Here is a 16,760-nt window from a genome sequence, read left to right as displayed (position 1 = left end):
TGTATCTAAGTTTATTCCAAGCCTTCGGCCCAGATACTCCGAAAGCCAAACTTAGTATTTGGCTTGCGCTTAGGTTCCATCAATCTGCCTATAGCTGATGATGTTGCTGAAAATGTGACCAAATACAGACCGAAACCACTCAATGCACTAAACACTACATAATATATTTAAAATTACTTTATATATTATTAATTCTATTAAATTTTAATATTTAAATGAAAACCTCAGCACGGGAGATCTCGGTGAGGATATTATTGTCACTACTTTGTTGCAAAAAAGATAGATAAGAAAACATTTATTATTAAAAAATATATAAGTGAGACATATCAAATTATGTGGTTAATTATCTCTGTTCAGTCATTGAGGACAAAATATAGACATAGGCCTCAGGGCATCGTGTTTAGGTCAGAGACATTTTAAGAAAGTCACAAGCCAAAAATGTGTATATTCTTGGTATACCTTATATTGTAGGTAATAGGCATTAAAATCGCTCGACAAACGGAGTCTAGAAACGTTTGATTTTAAGCACAAAACTGGTTTTTATTTATTTTGTAAATAATTTTATAAGAAAGCAAAAAAGTTTATCAAGTCAAACTGTCACAGATAATCTTAGCTATAATACTGTATTTTTTAAAAGTTGTTTCCTTTATGCGTTTAATATTTTTTTAGTAGTTAACATTATATTTTTATTGAATAATTTATTATTTTATTTGTATTATACTCAAGCGAAACGATAGGAAAACCTTCAATTTATCTAAAGAATATTTTTTGGTATTCATAATGTACACCAATTCGTTATGAAGATTTATTCCCCAGGATTTATTTGAATTATTTCTGATGAACGTATTACTAAAATCTCAAATGTTTCTAGAGGGATTCCTCGGGAAGTTACTAATTCATCGTCTAGCAAAATAAAATCTGGTGCTAACCGCTAATTTAATAGTTGTAAAACTTTTTTTTATAAATTGTTATTAAGTTTAATTTGTAGAACTCCATTTTAATTTTTTATATATTCAATTATATTGTTATTGGGTTTATAAAAACAGTTTATTTTTAAACAAGTTCTGATGTGTAATTATTATCACGCGTGACAGCTGTTTCGCCCTCTGAAGGCATTATCAAACTGTCAAATTTGCTAATGTAATTCAACAGTTTGATAATGCCTTCAGAGGGCGAAACAGCTGTCACGCGTAGTAATAATTACACAGCAGAACTTGTTTAAAATTAACCTGTTTTTAAAAACCCAATAACAATATTATTGAATATATAAAAAAAAATATATAAAATAAAAAAATGAAAAGTTGAAAAACGTTTTATAAAATTTTCATAGCGTTTTACATAAATATTTTTATTGTAAGGTCCTGTTTTTATAAATATTTTGCATCTATAGGGATATATCTAGAAACATTTGAGATTTTAGTAATACGTTCATCAGAAATAATTAAAATGTGAGCGTCGAGCAAACCCCCGTTATTAGAGGCTTATGTCGCCTGAATGTTTCATTACTTCTTACACTCCTGTTTTAAATCATTGGCCATACTAGACTTCAGCGTCACAAAACGACATTTAATTATTTATATAACGTGCGCCTATTTTGCATGAAAGTTCTAGTGCATATGATTTAAGATCAGGTTTAGAAATAAGATAATGTGAACTCAATTTGAAGACCGGCCATCTTGAAATATTATTACCATAGATAATAGCTCTATGATCTGAGATTATGATATGACCCCTTCCATTCTAATGGGCGTTGGACACGATGCTTTTTTTCTTCTAGTATATGAGTCGACTTTTCATATGGATTCGGGATGAAAAAAAGGACGTGTCTGTTTTGATACCGATCTTCGTATATGGCGGACATTATTTGAAATCTGTCATTGTTTTCCGTAACTATATTATGTGGAAATTATAAATGTAAATTTAATATTTAATACACGTTTATTTCGTTTTATTTTCAAAAATATATATAAAAATGACTATTTCATGTGTTTATTACTGATTGTGAACATTTATTACTATTCGGTATTGTGAATTTCACGGGTATTTTTGATGATTTGTTGATAACAGCAACTACAGAGTTTTCCAATAAGAGGTGTTATTTTGATATTCAATCGTAAAAGATCAATGTTTCGTTGCTTGTGTGGCACGTAGCGCCGTCTTGTTGAAAGTAAACGTTGTCCAGATCAATACCATCCAATTCCGGCCATAAAAAATCATTAACTTTTGCTCCAGCCTCATTTTCGAAAAAGTAAGGTCCAATGACTCCGCCGGACCATAAACCGCACCAAACAGTCACACTTTGAGGATAGAGAGGCTTTTCAACAATAACTCTTGGGTTTTCCGAGCCCCAGATGCGACAATTTTGCTTGTTGACGAAGCCACCGAGGTGGAAATGGGCCTCATCACTCAAGATGATTTGCATTTGATTCACTCAAGTGAATTTTAATAATTTCAATGGGCTATGCGCAATGGCGTAGTTTCAACTTGTCAAATGTCAAAAAATGACAGCTTCAAAAAGTAACATCTACCGAAATAACGGGCTATTCAAAATAACACCTCTTACTGTATTTTTGACGATTTATTACCGTCCTAATGGCAACTATCTGAATGAAATCGTAAGTATGAAAATAATATTCGTGTAAACCAAATATCTACATACGGGTCCAGATATGGTTCCCATATGGAGATCAGTATGAAAAAAAGCGTCGTGTATAACTCCCATAAGAATCATTGCTTAGCAGCTCGTCTACAGTCATACCGCCGATAGGACCGTTATGGTTACAGGTTTCCAACTAATAAATTAAGCATTTAGAAGTCAGAGAGGTAACAGCTGAGCATACTCTTAGATCAGAACCATAGCATTAGATTGTTCACCTTTAAATTGGACTTGGACAAAGATGGCGACTAAATTACGTATAAACAGGTCAAAATATCCATCGCTGTACTTTTATTATAATAGGTCGATAAAAATTAAAGGTCTCGTATATCAGAATGTGACCATTGAAATTTTCCCATTGTTTTTTGCTTATGACGGCAATATTACTTGATCTACGTTAAAATGATTTTATGTTTTTTTAAAACATGTTGTTTTTCTTACTCTGGCAATGAGAGTGTCAGAAATATGGCATAATTACTTAGAAAATAGCACTACAACAGCGACCATGAAATCTAGAAAATGAAAACTATTATTCTGGCAAAAGTCCCAAATGACAAATTTAAAAATAAATGTGTGAAATATAAGTTAACGCTCGGTTTAAAAACACTGAAAGGAAAATCTGTGTTGAAAGAAACAAACAAGTTAAATATGCACAGTGGAAATTCTTTAATACGAAAACGTTTAACACGAAATATCGGTTAACACGTATACAATTTTTGGTCCCAACTAAAATGCTTTATTTATTTATTTAACTAGTTCGGAATAGACTTTGGTTAGGGTTTTAAAGTTTTATTATTTCCACGATAATAAATGACGTGTTGATATAACTGTGACAAAAGATTAACTGCTGACAGTTGATCGATTATGGAATTATTGAACACTGATGTACAGTATCAGAAGCAAGCCACGTGCTTTTACTATCTCATCTTAGAACAGTCGACAAAATCACCGATAAAACATGTCAATAAATAAGCCAGTGTTTAGAATTCTTAACAATTCAGGCTAATTTGTTAACAACTCATATGGTCTCATAGAAATCTCCTGTCTCCCTTACTGTCATGGTGAGATATGATCTAGAGCAGGGGTGCTCAAACTTGAACTGCTGACGATCTACCTCAATATTATTAGATTCCGATCGATCGACTCTGAGAGTCTGCAAGTATGTGTGATGCAGGATTGTCGTCTATGTAGGTAGGGTGTATCGTGGCGCAGGTATAAGTGTATACATAGGGACGTTGCACAATTGCATGGCCACGAACCCACATAGAATTTGGAGGAACGACAGAAATTAGTTCGCAATATGCATTTTTTTAGTCAAGGTAGGTGGAGGTCTGCACTAAAAAGTCAATAAAAAACTTATATTTATTAAAAATTGCAAGTTTATTGGTTCTTATAAAAAACAAACGAGTTCTAGTATCTAAACTTAACTAAATAATGACTTCGGATGTTGAAGCGTGGCACTGCATGTCCTCAGCATACTTTTCATACGATGGTATGTAATTACCGAGTGCTAATCGCAAGCACGATGACATATGTTCGTCAGTTAGTCGATTGCGATATTTTGACATAATTATCTTCATTTCAGAAAATGCAGACTCGCACAAGTAAGTTGACCCAAACATTGCCATCAACTGAAGGGCGATTTGCCTTAGATTCGGATATTTATCTTCAGATATAAAATACCAGAATTTTGTGTCAGATGCTGTGGCTATGAGATGTATATCTGATATTATCTGCAATGTTCCAGAACACTCCGTTCAGTAACTCAGTCCGCCACAAGCTACAAATAAATAATAAAAAAGAAGGCATGAAAAATGGGAAATTTTTCTCGAGATCGACTCAAAAAGCACTCGCGATCGACCGTTTGAGAACCCCTGATCTAGACAGTGTTAGAAAGAGAAAACGCCACGCTTTATAATCGAATCTAGGAGTTTACCGCAGAGGTTCCGACAACAATTTGAAGGAAAACGAAGAAACTTCGTGAATTTTTTTACTAATAATTTTGACATGAAACAACAAGTGGGGAGACGACAACGTTTGTAATACAATTGTCAAGTAAAATATGTGTTATGTTTTTGTTATCAGTAATTTAATTTTTAGTTCAGTGTTTTGACGTAAAACGTAAGGTGAGACATTTTTAATATTTTTTATGTTTACTTAAAAAAAATTGTACTTCCAAAATTGTATCTTTATTTCTAATAATAAAATTTGACAGCGTATTTCATCAAACGCATGTATTTTTTTCGTTATCAGTAATTTTAGTCACAAAAACCATTGTGGGTCATTTTAAACTTTTTTTGGTTGTGTTTATAATTTTAATATTTCAAAAATGTATTTTTTTAATACTAATGTTTGAAAGCGTATTTCATCCCCTTTCACAAACAGTTTTTTTTTTCGAATACTTTCAGAAATATTCCATTTGTTTTGATTTTATGGCAAAGCAGAAATACTTTAACTTTCTAACAGAATATGCCAGAGGCCTGAGGGGTTAATTAGAAAACACACAGACCGAGCTTAAACCAAATTGCAATCCATAAATTTATGTTCAGAGATCGTGCTTTGAGTGTGAAGCCATTAAACTTGGAATCTTCTTTAAGACGGATAAAAATATCTTTATAACAAATTCAGAGTGACACTCTCTTTTGGAATATAATTTGCGAAAATAAATAATAAAGTTGAAACCCTTAATTCAGAGCAGCCTGTAGTACTCACCTAAATTCTTTATAAATATCTAGCACAGATCCGGGAAAATCACGGTATAGTTTGAATTCTTCACAATGTTAAAATATTTTATTATGGGTACGTACTTTATCGCTTGTCTGAATTCTTCACAATTCTGAAAATGACACTTAAATTCAAAGCAAATCCAAGTTCATTAAACCAGAGTTACGCATGACACCCGCACAAGAACAAAAACATAGTAATATTTAGGAGCATCGCGTAGGAGTGATTACATTGTTTCTTCGTATTCTTCTTATTGTAAATTACTTGTATTCGTTTGTAAATTACGTATTATTAACCTGTACAATTATTTTGTATAATAATAATCCGTCGGCACTTGTATGTATGTACTATGTTAATTTTTAAAGTTATTTGTTACTGTTTTTGTCATTGTTATTTAAACATTATTAAACATCTGGTGTCATTGTATTGTGCAGTGAATCTTGTAAAATATATATATTGTAGAATCACATCAGGGCGTTTATAATTAATAAATAAATAACAACTATAATTAATAAATAAATATCAACTATCACTTCAAGCGTGGAATTGTTATAAAAAACCTTCAAATTTATTTAAATTATCGTAACATACAGATTTACACAGAGTAAACTAACAAAACCCGGTATTTACAAATACAATTGTATACAGACATTGTAGACCGTAAAAAGTTACAGATTTGTCGAATAACCTATCAAAAATGAAAATTATAAAAATATATAAATTTACCAGATAGTAACCAGATTTTTCTGTTTTCCTGAGTTTCTTGTTCTATGGCAACCCTGCAATGACGCTATTACCTCTGCAGAAAGTAAAGTAGATACTATGTTTTAGTAGCCAACTTTATTACACCGATAATAAATGAATAAATTATCAATTCTTTGCCGTACTTTGTACCTGAATGTCGTACTTCAGCAGTAAGTCTATAGTCAAACGACCGATTACCAACTCGATGTGAAGTACATATTCACACACTCGGCACTAAATCGTTTTTATCTTTGTTTTTGTTCATTAATCCAATCATCTTACGTTATTATCATTGGAGACGTTCAATTAATTAATTTCGAAATCTGAACAATATTTTTAAAGAGTTTTCTATCATTTTAGAGATGACGTTTGTTTCTTTCGTGGGACTTGAAGTAAATCTTAAGACGAGACAATAAAGCCAGAACGACGTAAGTGAAGCAGCCGTGCACAAAAATAAGTGACGCGGCCGCATTGTATTGGAAAGATTTACGATTGAATTTGTCCTATCAAATATCTAAAATAAAGTGGGAATCTTAACGACATAAGTGAGGAGTCGTGTAAAACAATATTCGGTGCGCTGCCCGGCGTAATGGACGGACCTACGGTCGACTTTGCCTCGGCAGGCCTAGAAAATAGATCTTCAGAAACATTTGTGGTTTTAGTAATACGTTCATCAGAAATAATCAAAATATGAGTGTCGAGTAAACCCCCGTTATTAGAGTCACAAGTAAAGACAGTCATTCTTCAGTTACTTTTCTGTCTTTGTCACCTGGACAGGTAGTAATAATTCCAAAACGTTAAAAATTAAAGTTTTTTAATGTTGGATCTAGGAGGGATCTAGGGAACTACCTTGATATTCAGATCTGTTAAACAACTCGAGCGATTTTTGGCATATTATACCAAGTTTGCAAAAAGTTTTGAACGATCGCTTTCCATAATGTGCCAAATTTATAGAACCTCAGAATATGGGAAGGACGGTGAAATCTAGGTGGATTCATTAGCTTTAAACAAATTTTAAGTAATATAATTCACGGAAATAAAAGTTCTTGATGTTAGACAACTGTAAACTAGAAAGATTATATTACTTGCACAAAAACAACGTCAGCACTTCCCTTCCATCGACCACCTTCACGACACCCGACTTTCAAGGAATAATCCAACAATCCCAATAAAAACCACGACGTCCCTTGGGCAACGGCAATTCTCGTACTTAGGACCTAAATTATTTAATATCATTCCTAATGCTTGGAAAACGAAAAGTACAAATGTTTTGCGCAAATTGGTCAACGACTGGCTCCTTGATTTAGGGAGGGTAAAAAGTGAAGATATGTTGATCAATAGATAATCTCATTATAAAAAATATACATGTACATTATTGTCAAAACACTGATACATAATTTTTTTAAGTCCATACAATACAAAAACACACATTTATCACCTCTGAACACAATTGTCAATTCTGTATTAATCTGTACTTTATTTATCAATGCTATCGTTTATTTTCTAATCATCCAACTATATTATAAACTTATAACCTACCCTTCCCATTTTTTCTACCTTTCAACTCCTGTGGTGATCTGTCTTTTTATTACTACTATCTGGCTGTTATTTACTTTACCGTTTTTGTTTTATATTAAGTGCTAAATTATAATATGAACTAAACTTGTCAATTTGACTGGCTCAAAACAGGATCCATTGGCTAGTCAAAGTTTCCGCATGTTTTATTGTATGATTTTTATGTGAAATAAATTTATTATTATTATTATTAAACCACATTAAACAATTTCATGTGCTTCGATATTAATTTTTGAGGAATGGTACTATTAAATAATGTGGTAAATGTATATATGTATTAGACAGCAATCGCTCTAGTGGTTAGTAAGTATAGCTATAACCATTTCAAGCTCTATAGTTCAAGTTCTGCAGGTATTTTATTGGAGCCTGCTCTAGGGAGCTAGCAGAATTGATCTCCGGTGCAACGGTGCACGTGCGTGAAACTAGATGGACACGAGTTCACAGTTGACTCGTTTTTGTGTAAATCGGCTCGTATGTGGATCGAGCTACCGGCGTCTGTTTTTCCTCCTTCGTATAATCTGGGTCTCTTCAATACCAACCCGCCTCCCAACGCTGCCCAACCGGGTGGGTACATAGTTCCCCTGCCTCTACGCTGTATAGGCAGGGTTGCTCTTGTGAGGTATCACATAAAAAAAAATCGACATTTCGATTGTGCACAGTGGTCTCTCTGCTCTCACAGTTGTGCTGTGGGTATATTTACTCTTGAATGAAGTGCAAGCATGCTACTTCATATAATATGTGAATACTGTTGTAATTATATATCTTTTTTTTATTTTACTTCGTCAGGATTTGTCCCCGCGACCCCTGGGCACAAGGATCGCACGGCTCTGCCACGAAGGTCGTCATTAATTCGTTAATATTTTAATTGTATTGTACACCACTCGTATTTTAATATAAGTTTAATGGAAAAATACATTGTTTCCTGTAGTTTTTTTACGACAAAAACTAGTACAGAGACAAACCTAATTTGCATAACGCTGTTAAAAGTTGGTCATTAACGTCATTATCATTGTCAATGTCTTTAATTATAATTATAAAACAACTGGCCACTTATTTGTTACTTAGTTCTTTAGCAGCTAATATCCAAACAATCATATCTATGATTTATATAATTACCGACATTAATCTCTAAATAGTATAAAATAAAGTCGCTTTCTGCGTCTGTCTGTTTGTGCGCTTAGTTCTTCTAAACCACGCAAAGGATTTTGATAAAAATTTTACCATCATTTAGCGAATTTCTTTCGGAAGGTTTACATATATAATACATGTATATTATACTTATAAAAAGTAGAGAAAAGTCGATGTTTTGTAATCGAGTCGTAAAAAAAATATTTTCGGGCGCTTACATTGCTAACGCTGGCTAAACTTTATGAGATGCATCAAAATAATTTTTTATGGAATTGTATATATTGAAAAGGCCTACAAAAAGTCCGCAATGGTCATAGACATATGAATATTAGTAGACCTGCCCTAAGTGATTAAAAGCGTATTATCCCCACTCCCCATACCGGTTCCATTGGAGTCGGCTGGGCTCGCGTATGGCCTCAAGTGAAATTTGAAAACGTGACGTCTTCATTCTTGTGCGAACTATGGTCGAGGCATCATCGGTTCATTTTACGAAATAACACGGCAAAATGTTGACTTGTGATATGAAAACTTGTAAAAATAGATGTGAAAAAGAGAATAAACCCAATTGTCATATTACATTCCATAAGTAAGCATTATTTTACTTAATTTTAAACTTATTCACACCGTATTATATGGATCAGTTTTAGAAACATATACTATCACATCACAATGTAGCGATACTCAAGTGTGCTCATCGTTGTTTACTGGGGTAAGTAAATTATGAAACATTTGTAAAAGTGTCTTAACTACATACTCTGAAACTAACTACGACTCTGCAAACAGAAGAAATTTACTTTGCCGAATTTGGACTTCGCAAATTAGTTAATAACGTGGCAAGTAATTTGCGCTCCCATGTAAAAATGTCTATTCATTCAAAAGCAGATTTTACTTTTAAGAACCAAATGGTGATATTATAATGCGAGATGCCTATTTACTGTCAGATTGATTTATTGACGAATCAGTCAGTTTAACCCCCTTCGTTCTTCAACAGTTGATTTTACCCCTCGCCATTATCTTCTCGTCTATTAATTCCTATGTCTGTGGCAATGGTATATGTCTATCTCCTATGGATAATCCCCAGCAACGACGGGTAAAAGTCAGCCAGATAAATATAAAGGAAGATGTGCTTATAAGATTTTTTATATTTTTTTATATTATAGACCCAAACAGTACACGATTTACAGACTTGAAACAATATACAGGAATAAGATACTTCATGTTGTGTACCTATGATATGTTTCCCTGTAATGTCTGCTAAGTAGTATGTTTATTCCTTAATTACCAGGTGACTTGTGTATTTTATAGGTGTGTGTATGACGTGTGTAATGTATGTGTGAGTGTCTGTAGTTTAAATTATTGACATGATGCCACGTTTGAATTTGGGCAGTGAATCCGAAAAAATATCAATGTTAGAGTTAAGACAAATATTATTCAGAGTATGAAGAGCTCGGTTGATTGTCGAATTAGATGCTGCATTTGTTTTATAATTTAACGCGTGGAATAGAAAAAATACAAATTTTCTAGTTTTCTCTGTGCAAGTCGGATACTATTATTATTAATCAATATTGAGTAATACATTAATATTCAGGCTAAAGTTCACTATTCGTTATGTAAGTAATCTTCCAGTTGCTTGCTCAATCAATTTTGCTATTGATATTTATTTAATGATGAAAACAAAATTCCGACCATAAAATGAGACATTTTTGGTAATTATTTCCATTATCGCCGCACTTTTAGGCATATATTATGGAATTTTCACTTTGTTTCAAGAAATACAATTTACTTGTAAAAAATAGGTTATTAGGTTCCTAGTTCTACTTAATTAACTAATTTATGCGTATTTAGAAACGAAACTTTCGCAAGTGTCTATTCATATAAGAAAGTTTTGAACTTAGAATAAAAATGGAATTACAATACATCTTTTACCATCTATCCCGACGTAAATCGTCGTTTCTTGTAGTAATTAAGTTGAAACCAAGTGTAATTTTCATAACCTGTACCGTCAAGGAAATATCAACCATTTTTTTCTTCGTATGAAAAAAAACTTTCCTTAGTTAGTCATTTTCCTAGTGATAATTTCATAATGATAATAATAGTAGACAAAAAAAATTAGAAGCTAGTTCAATAAAAAAAATTATGATAAAACTTACATTTGTGTCTTGATTCCTACAAGCTACCACTGTTTATGTTCAGTACTTGAACACGTGGAATCTCAATATATCACTGTCAGACAGTTTTTCAAAAATAAGCACTTCAACCGGCACTGGTAAAATATCGATCAAAATGACCACACAACACTTCGCGTAGATCAGTCAAGATCTCCCTAAAAAGAACCCTTAAAATAAAGGATTTATTATAATATTAAATTCCGAAGAAAACTCCCGCCTATGTTAGCTGGTTAACGTGTCACACCGAAAACCCGCACGTCCTGCTCCGCCGAGTAGTGCAAGCGAAATGAAAAGTGATTTGGAAATTGAAAAGGACGATGTGTATTCGATAGAGTTCGGGTAATTCCGGAAGCGCTCGGCCCCTCCCGAACCCGTATTCTGTTGAAGTTTTCAAGGCGAATGTCAAACGTTGGCGCGGGGAAAGCTTTTAGTTTTCTTGGTATAACATTTATTTCGCTTTGCATAATTTATATGTCGAATTTGAAAAAAAATATGGTTGGAAGCAGGTGACAGATATCTCACTCGCGAAAGAAAACACCAACTGCAATATATTTATAATAACTTTATTTTCTCCATACTACCAATTTTAAATAATATGTAAATGAAAATCTCAGCACTTGAGATCCCAGGGAGGATATCATTATATATTTACAAATATATATTTGTAACAAAAAAGAGGATAATAAAACACTTATTATTATTATAACGGTATTTTTGTTTTATACTCCCAGAATCATGGTTATTACCGTTTAGGAATAAAATATAATTACAGGACTTCCTGTGTGGAGTTAATGTTAAAAATGCTAACATTAGCGAGTTTTCATTGCGAAAACGCCTATTTAACTTTTGTAAGCTAATTTATCTATCTATATATCTTTGTTCGCGACCTTAAATTCTTAAAAAATAAATAGCCAATAAATCCATATGCCTAGTAATTTGTTAAATCCAAAGGAGTGCTTAAGGTACCGCAATCTCGTGAAAATTTAAATTTCGTTTGGATGTTAGTGAACACAGATACCATCAGTCTCAAATAATTTAAATTACAATGTTCTCTTATTAGGCGTTGTATATTCCAAAATATTAAAGTATTAACAAAATTTTGGTCTCCTTTTTTATGTTTTTATTTTTTCTTCAAATCTATTAAAAAAAAAATCTTTTCACATGTCGTCACTGTTCACTCAGCCCAATAACCGCCCAACCCCTAACAACGACCCTTTGCTGCCCAATAATACTGATTTGCTATGTTGTTGAAAAAAAATGTCACTGGAAACCAAAATTTCATTTTTTTTCAAGTATGTATGTCTCTCAACACCTTGTATATATTTTCAATAGTTGGGTACTTAAGTTTGTTATTAAAAAAAGTATATTTTCGGTATTTTCTTCAGGTATTCCCACTCTACTAACTCATTTGTGGGTGCTCACAATATTTTTGGGTCTCGGAATATTCGTCGCACCGTTCACCTTATAGGCTCTGCCAAACGTACACTTCGGGGCAGCGGTACCACGCGCCGGTCCAGGTCGCTGCGAAAGTCACTATGGACTGCACTGTAAACCGTTACCTTACTTTTAGATTTTACTTTTCTGCGCGGCGGCCTCGAAGGCGCGTGGTACCGTCTTGATCGCTACAAAGTGTACGTGTGACAGAGCCTAATCTCCCAGCAAAAAGTTTGAGCACCGCGATTTGTAATATCAAGTGTCGCAGAGGAGCTGTCAAAATCGCTTAAAAATATAGAAGTAATGCCGCGCAGTAAACACTTGTGATATTTAAACAGTATTTTAGTTCATAAACTATGTATAATTTGTTAAAATAAGTGAAATTACAATCCCGTCAGCAACTTTATCAAATAAGGACTAAGTTAACGTCACAATGTCAGGTAAGTCGTCAGAATGCCCACAATTTTTATAGAAAAAAACTATTTATTTCATAATTACTATGATTTGTGTTATTTATATGTGTTTTATCATGTTGTTTTATTATTTTTGTGTATTTTTCTGATCTAAATTACTCGATAACATAACCTAAAATGTGTATTGTTTGTGCCGGTTGATTTTTAGTTATAATTTCGGTCGCGCTGGCGCTAGCGTCGGCTAAATGTTTATCAGATTGAACTTTATATCTGTTGCACTTTGAAATAGGAAGCTTTTCATATTAATCTATTTTACATTGGTTTATTATTAACATTATGTTGAAAAAATTAAAGTGATGTAGGTACCTACACAAAGTTACTGCGCCTTGCCGGGGCACGGGTCGAGGCGAGGTTCGAGTCCTAGATTCGACCATATCTTCTTTGATTTTCTGTTCAAAAATTTTCGTTTGAATCGCTAATATTGTCTTCAGTAATTATATATTACAATTTTAAAGGTGTGTTCAGTTGTCATTTGATGAGTTATCCGATCACCCATAAAATTTGTGTCCTAATGCACGAATTTCATGACCAATCAGATCAAATTCTGTACATCTAATTTTACAAATTTTCTTTTTATCGTTAATTATTTACTAAATAAATACATACAAGATACTATTTAGCCCACTTTAAATAGATCTTTCATTTGAGTTGAACTTTTTTTACATTAGAAAAGGAATTTTGATATAATATGCAAATCTTCCTCTTTCTTAACTCCTTCCCCTCCCCACTCCCTCAACATATAGGGGATGCCATAATCTTACTGGTTCCGCGCAGTTGAAACTCTTTTGTGATTTTCACAAAAAATCAAATCAATTGGTTAAATTTTTGTTTTAGTTTCCGTCACATCTCTTATTAAATACATCTATTTCAGTTTCAATTTTATTTTCGTGAATGATTGAATGAATGCGAATCTTGGAAGCGACAATTAACCCACTTTTACGACATCCGATCGAGCTGAAACTCTGCAGATAGGCTCGTTGTCGATTACAATACATTCTATCAAATTTTGGTGGCAATCACTTTCACACACGGACACATACTTCTGACATTACAGTAGTTAGTATACGAAATAAATGTCGGTCCTATCCGATCGGCATTTGGCGAGTTTGATAGAGTTTTCGTCTCCAGTTTCTCTTTAGAAAGGTTTTATTCTCAGTCAAACAGTTCAGTTTTAGTGGCAATATCATATAAACACGCGCACATACGTATGACATTACAGCAGTTAATATACGAAATAAATGTTGACTCCTCAGTCCAACAATTCAAAAAAAAAATTTAATTCATAATTAATAAAACGAGATGTAGGTATGTTGGTAATATATAGGTATATATTTTTTTGGGTTGATTTTTGCTTTTGTTTTTTTATCAGATATTTTTAAAATTTCAATACGGTGGATTTATTTCCGTGCATATTAAAATTTACCAAAAAATTAATAGTTTTTCCAAGTTTACCAAGAAGCCACGCACATGCCAACATTATGAACATGTAACAAAATACGTAACCCGAATACATTATGCTAATTGAATGACCGCGACCCGAACGATTTTTTGTCTATTCTAACTTCACGCCTTATTACGCTGCACCGGTAGTAACTAGCTCACAAACTAGGTAACCGGACAACTCAACACGATGACAATACAACACCTTAAAAAAGATATAAAGTCATGAAAAATAATGAAACAAAAATTTGTTTTGTTGGTTAGATTTTTTCCATCGCTTTTTATGACTTTATAGCACTTTTTAAAGGTGTGTTGAATTGTCAATGTAAATACAGGGTTTTCCAATAAGAGGTGTTATTTTGAATAGCCCGCTATTTCGGTAGATGTTACTTTTGAAGCTGTCATTTTTTGACATTTGACGAGAAGAATCTACGCCATTAATAAAAATGGAACGATACACGCTTCAACAACGCATTGAAATTATTAAAATTCACTTGAGTGAATCAAATGCAAATCATCTTGAGTGATGAGGCCCATTTCCACCTCGTTGGCTTCGTCAACAAGCAAAATTGTCGCATCTGGGGCTCGGAAAACCCAAGAGTTATTGTAAGCCTCTCTATCCTCAACGTGTGACTGTTTGGTGCGGTTTATGGTCTGGCGGCGTCATTGGACCTTAATTTTTAGAAAATGAGGCTGGAGCAACAGTTACGGTGAATGGATCGCTATCGAGAGATGATTAATGATTTTTTATGGCTGGAATTGGATGGTATTGATCTGGTCAACGTTTACATTCAACAAGATGGCGCTACGTGCCACACAAGCAACGAAACCATTGATCTTTTACGATTAAATATCAAAATAACACCTCTTATTGGAAAACCCTGTATAACGTTGAGTTATCGTGTAACCGACAAACTGGTAACCGGATAACTCAACATAATGACAGTTCAACACACATTTTTTAAAAGCGATATAGTCATGAAAATTGATGATAAAACTAGCTTAAATGGGTTACGTAGTTAAAGTTCATATGTTATTTTTTTCCATCTCTTTTTATGACTTTATAATACTTTTTAAAGGTGTGTTGAATTGTAATTGTGTTGAGTTATCACGAAACCGTCCCGACTCGAGTATCTACTTGATCGTGCCATGTCTTCTTCGGGTATCCCCTACTTATTTTACCGTTCACATTCGCGTCATTTATTATGTGTGACATAACAGAAAAGGAGATTGAACGAGCTTTATGACGACATGTCCTTTAGTGACAGGTATAGCATTACATGGCCCTAGTGGTTAAATTCTACACTAGCGACTGCAGAGTTAAGTATGTCGATCTGTAATAATTATACTTGTCTGTGGCCTACGTGCCAGAGTGGTTGTTACTTGGAGATTTTCTCGAGTTCGATACCCGGCGAAGTGCATTATTATTGTTTTTTTTGCATGCATGTTTACAATTTATTCGTTCCGGAATGAGGGTTTTCTCAGTATTGTTGAGAGACCACCTTTGAAATTCGAATCGTTGTCTGAAACGCCTTTGTTTTTTTTGTTTTTAAAAAAAATACTCGGGTAACGTATAACCTGACAATATTTGAAAATCTCCTACTACCACCAGCACAGCAAGCGGGGAAAATGTTGCTTGTGTCGTGATGGAGAACATAGCCAGCCGAGGAGTTGAACTCACAACGCTTGAGTAGGCCTTAAACGCGATGTCACTGACCGGTCTAATAACTATCTCCCGCAGGAGTAGTCAGTGTAAAAAAATCAAGCTTTTCTTTCCCATATCAAGTTAGTATCATTTTGGTGCACGGGTATGTAATGTGAAATATTTCTGCGTAATGCGTAACATTCTTCAAGCTCAATTAACTTTTAATTTTCAAATTTGTAACTACCAACCTCAGGAAAACCGTTCGTGCATAAGTGACAAGAATTTGTTCCCGCCGACAAACCTTTCCAATTCCAATTAACAATTCAAATGCGCTGCTGGCATTGGAATTTCGCCCTAGCTGGAATTTTATGATCTGCGATTTAAACCTGTATGCCATGAGAAAGTGCATAATTTTTTTAAACAGAATCGCTTTGCACTTGAAACACTTTAGAGTTCCTCTCACCATAAAATAAGGTGACCGGATGAATCATCAAAATGATAATTCATCACATCTTTAAAAAGTTATACAAAGTCAAAGAAATTGATGAAACAAAAGCTTTATTAACTGGGTTAAGTAGGTTAGGTTACGAAAATATTTTTTTTCATCGTTTTTAATGACATTATATCACTTTTTAAAAGTGTGTTGAATTGTGATTGAGTTATCATGGAACCAAAAAATGATATAGTCGTAGTCATATAGTCAGGCGATAAAAACTAACCTACAAACCTAACCCATGTAACGTATTCAACCTAGCTTTTGTTTCATCACTTTT

The 16,760-nt window shown here is 33.5% G+C and overlaps 2 protein-coding genes across 5 annotated transcripts in view; one reads left to right on the top strand and one right to left on the bottom strand.

Moving 5' to 3' along the window:
- The window catches only part of Indy (tricarboxylate transporter protein I'm not dead yet), a 128,927-nt gene extending 117,659 nt beyond the window's left edge, over positions 1-11,268 (bottom strand). For both annotated transcript variants that reach the window (XM_089645207.1, XM_089645208.1), the window contains exon 1: positions 10,978-11,268. The gene's annotated coding sequence lies outside the window, so the exon portion shown is untranslated. The remainder of the gene's footprint in view (positions 1-10,977) is intronic.
- Positions 1-16,760, top strand: part of PIG-S (phosphatidylinositol glycan anchor biosynthesis class S) — a 166,700-nt gene that overhangs the window by 88,555 nt on the left and 61,385 nt on the right. Inside the window, exon 1 of one of the 3 annotated variants that reach the window (XM_089645210.1) lies at positions 12,637-12,869. The exons of the other annotated variants lie outside the window; for them this stretch is intronic. Coding sequence (XP_089501336.1) covers positions 12,863-12,869 — 7 coding nt within the window. The 5' untranslated portion in view covers positions 12,637-12,862. Of the gene's footprint in view, positions 1-12,636; positions 12,870-16,760 lie in introns of those variants that run through there. 3 annotated transcript variants of the gene reach the window in all.

The sequence above is a fragment of the Hesperophylax consimilis genome, chromosome 22 (assembly GCF_061612785.1).
Source record: "Hesperophylax consimilis isolate HC1 chromosome 22, BYU_Hcon_1.0, whole genome shotgun sequence".
Lineage (NCBI taxonomy): Eukaryota > Metazoa > Arthropoda > Insecta > Trichoptera > Limnephilidae > Hesperophylax > Hesperophylax consimilis.
The sequence above is the reverse complement of the archived record's forward strand: the minus strand, read 5'-3'. Positions and strand labels throughout refer to the sequence as shown.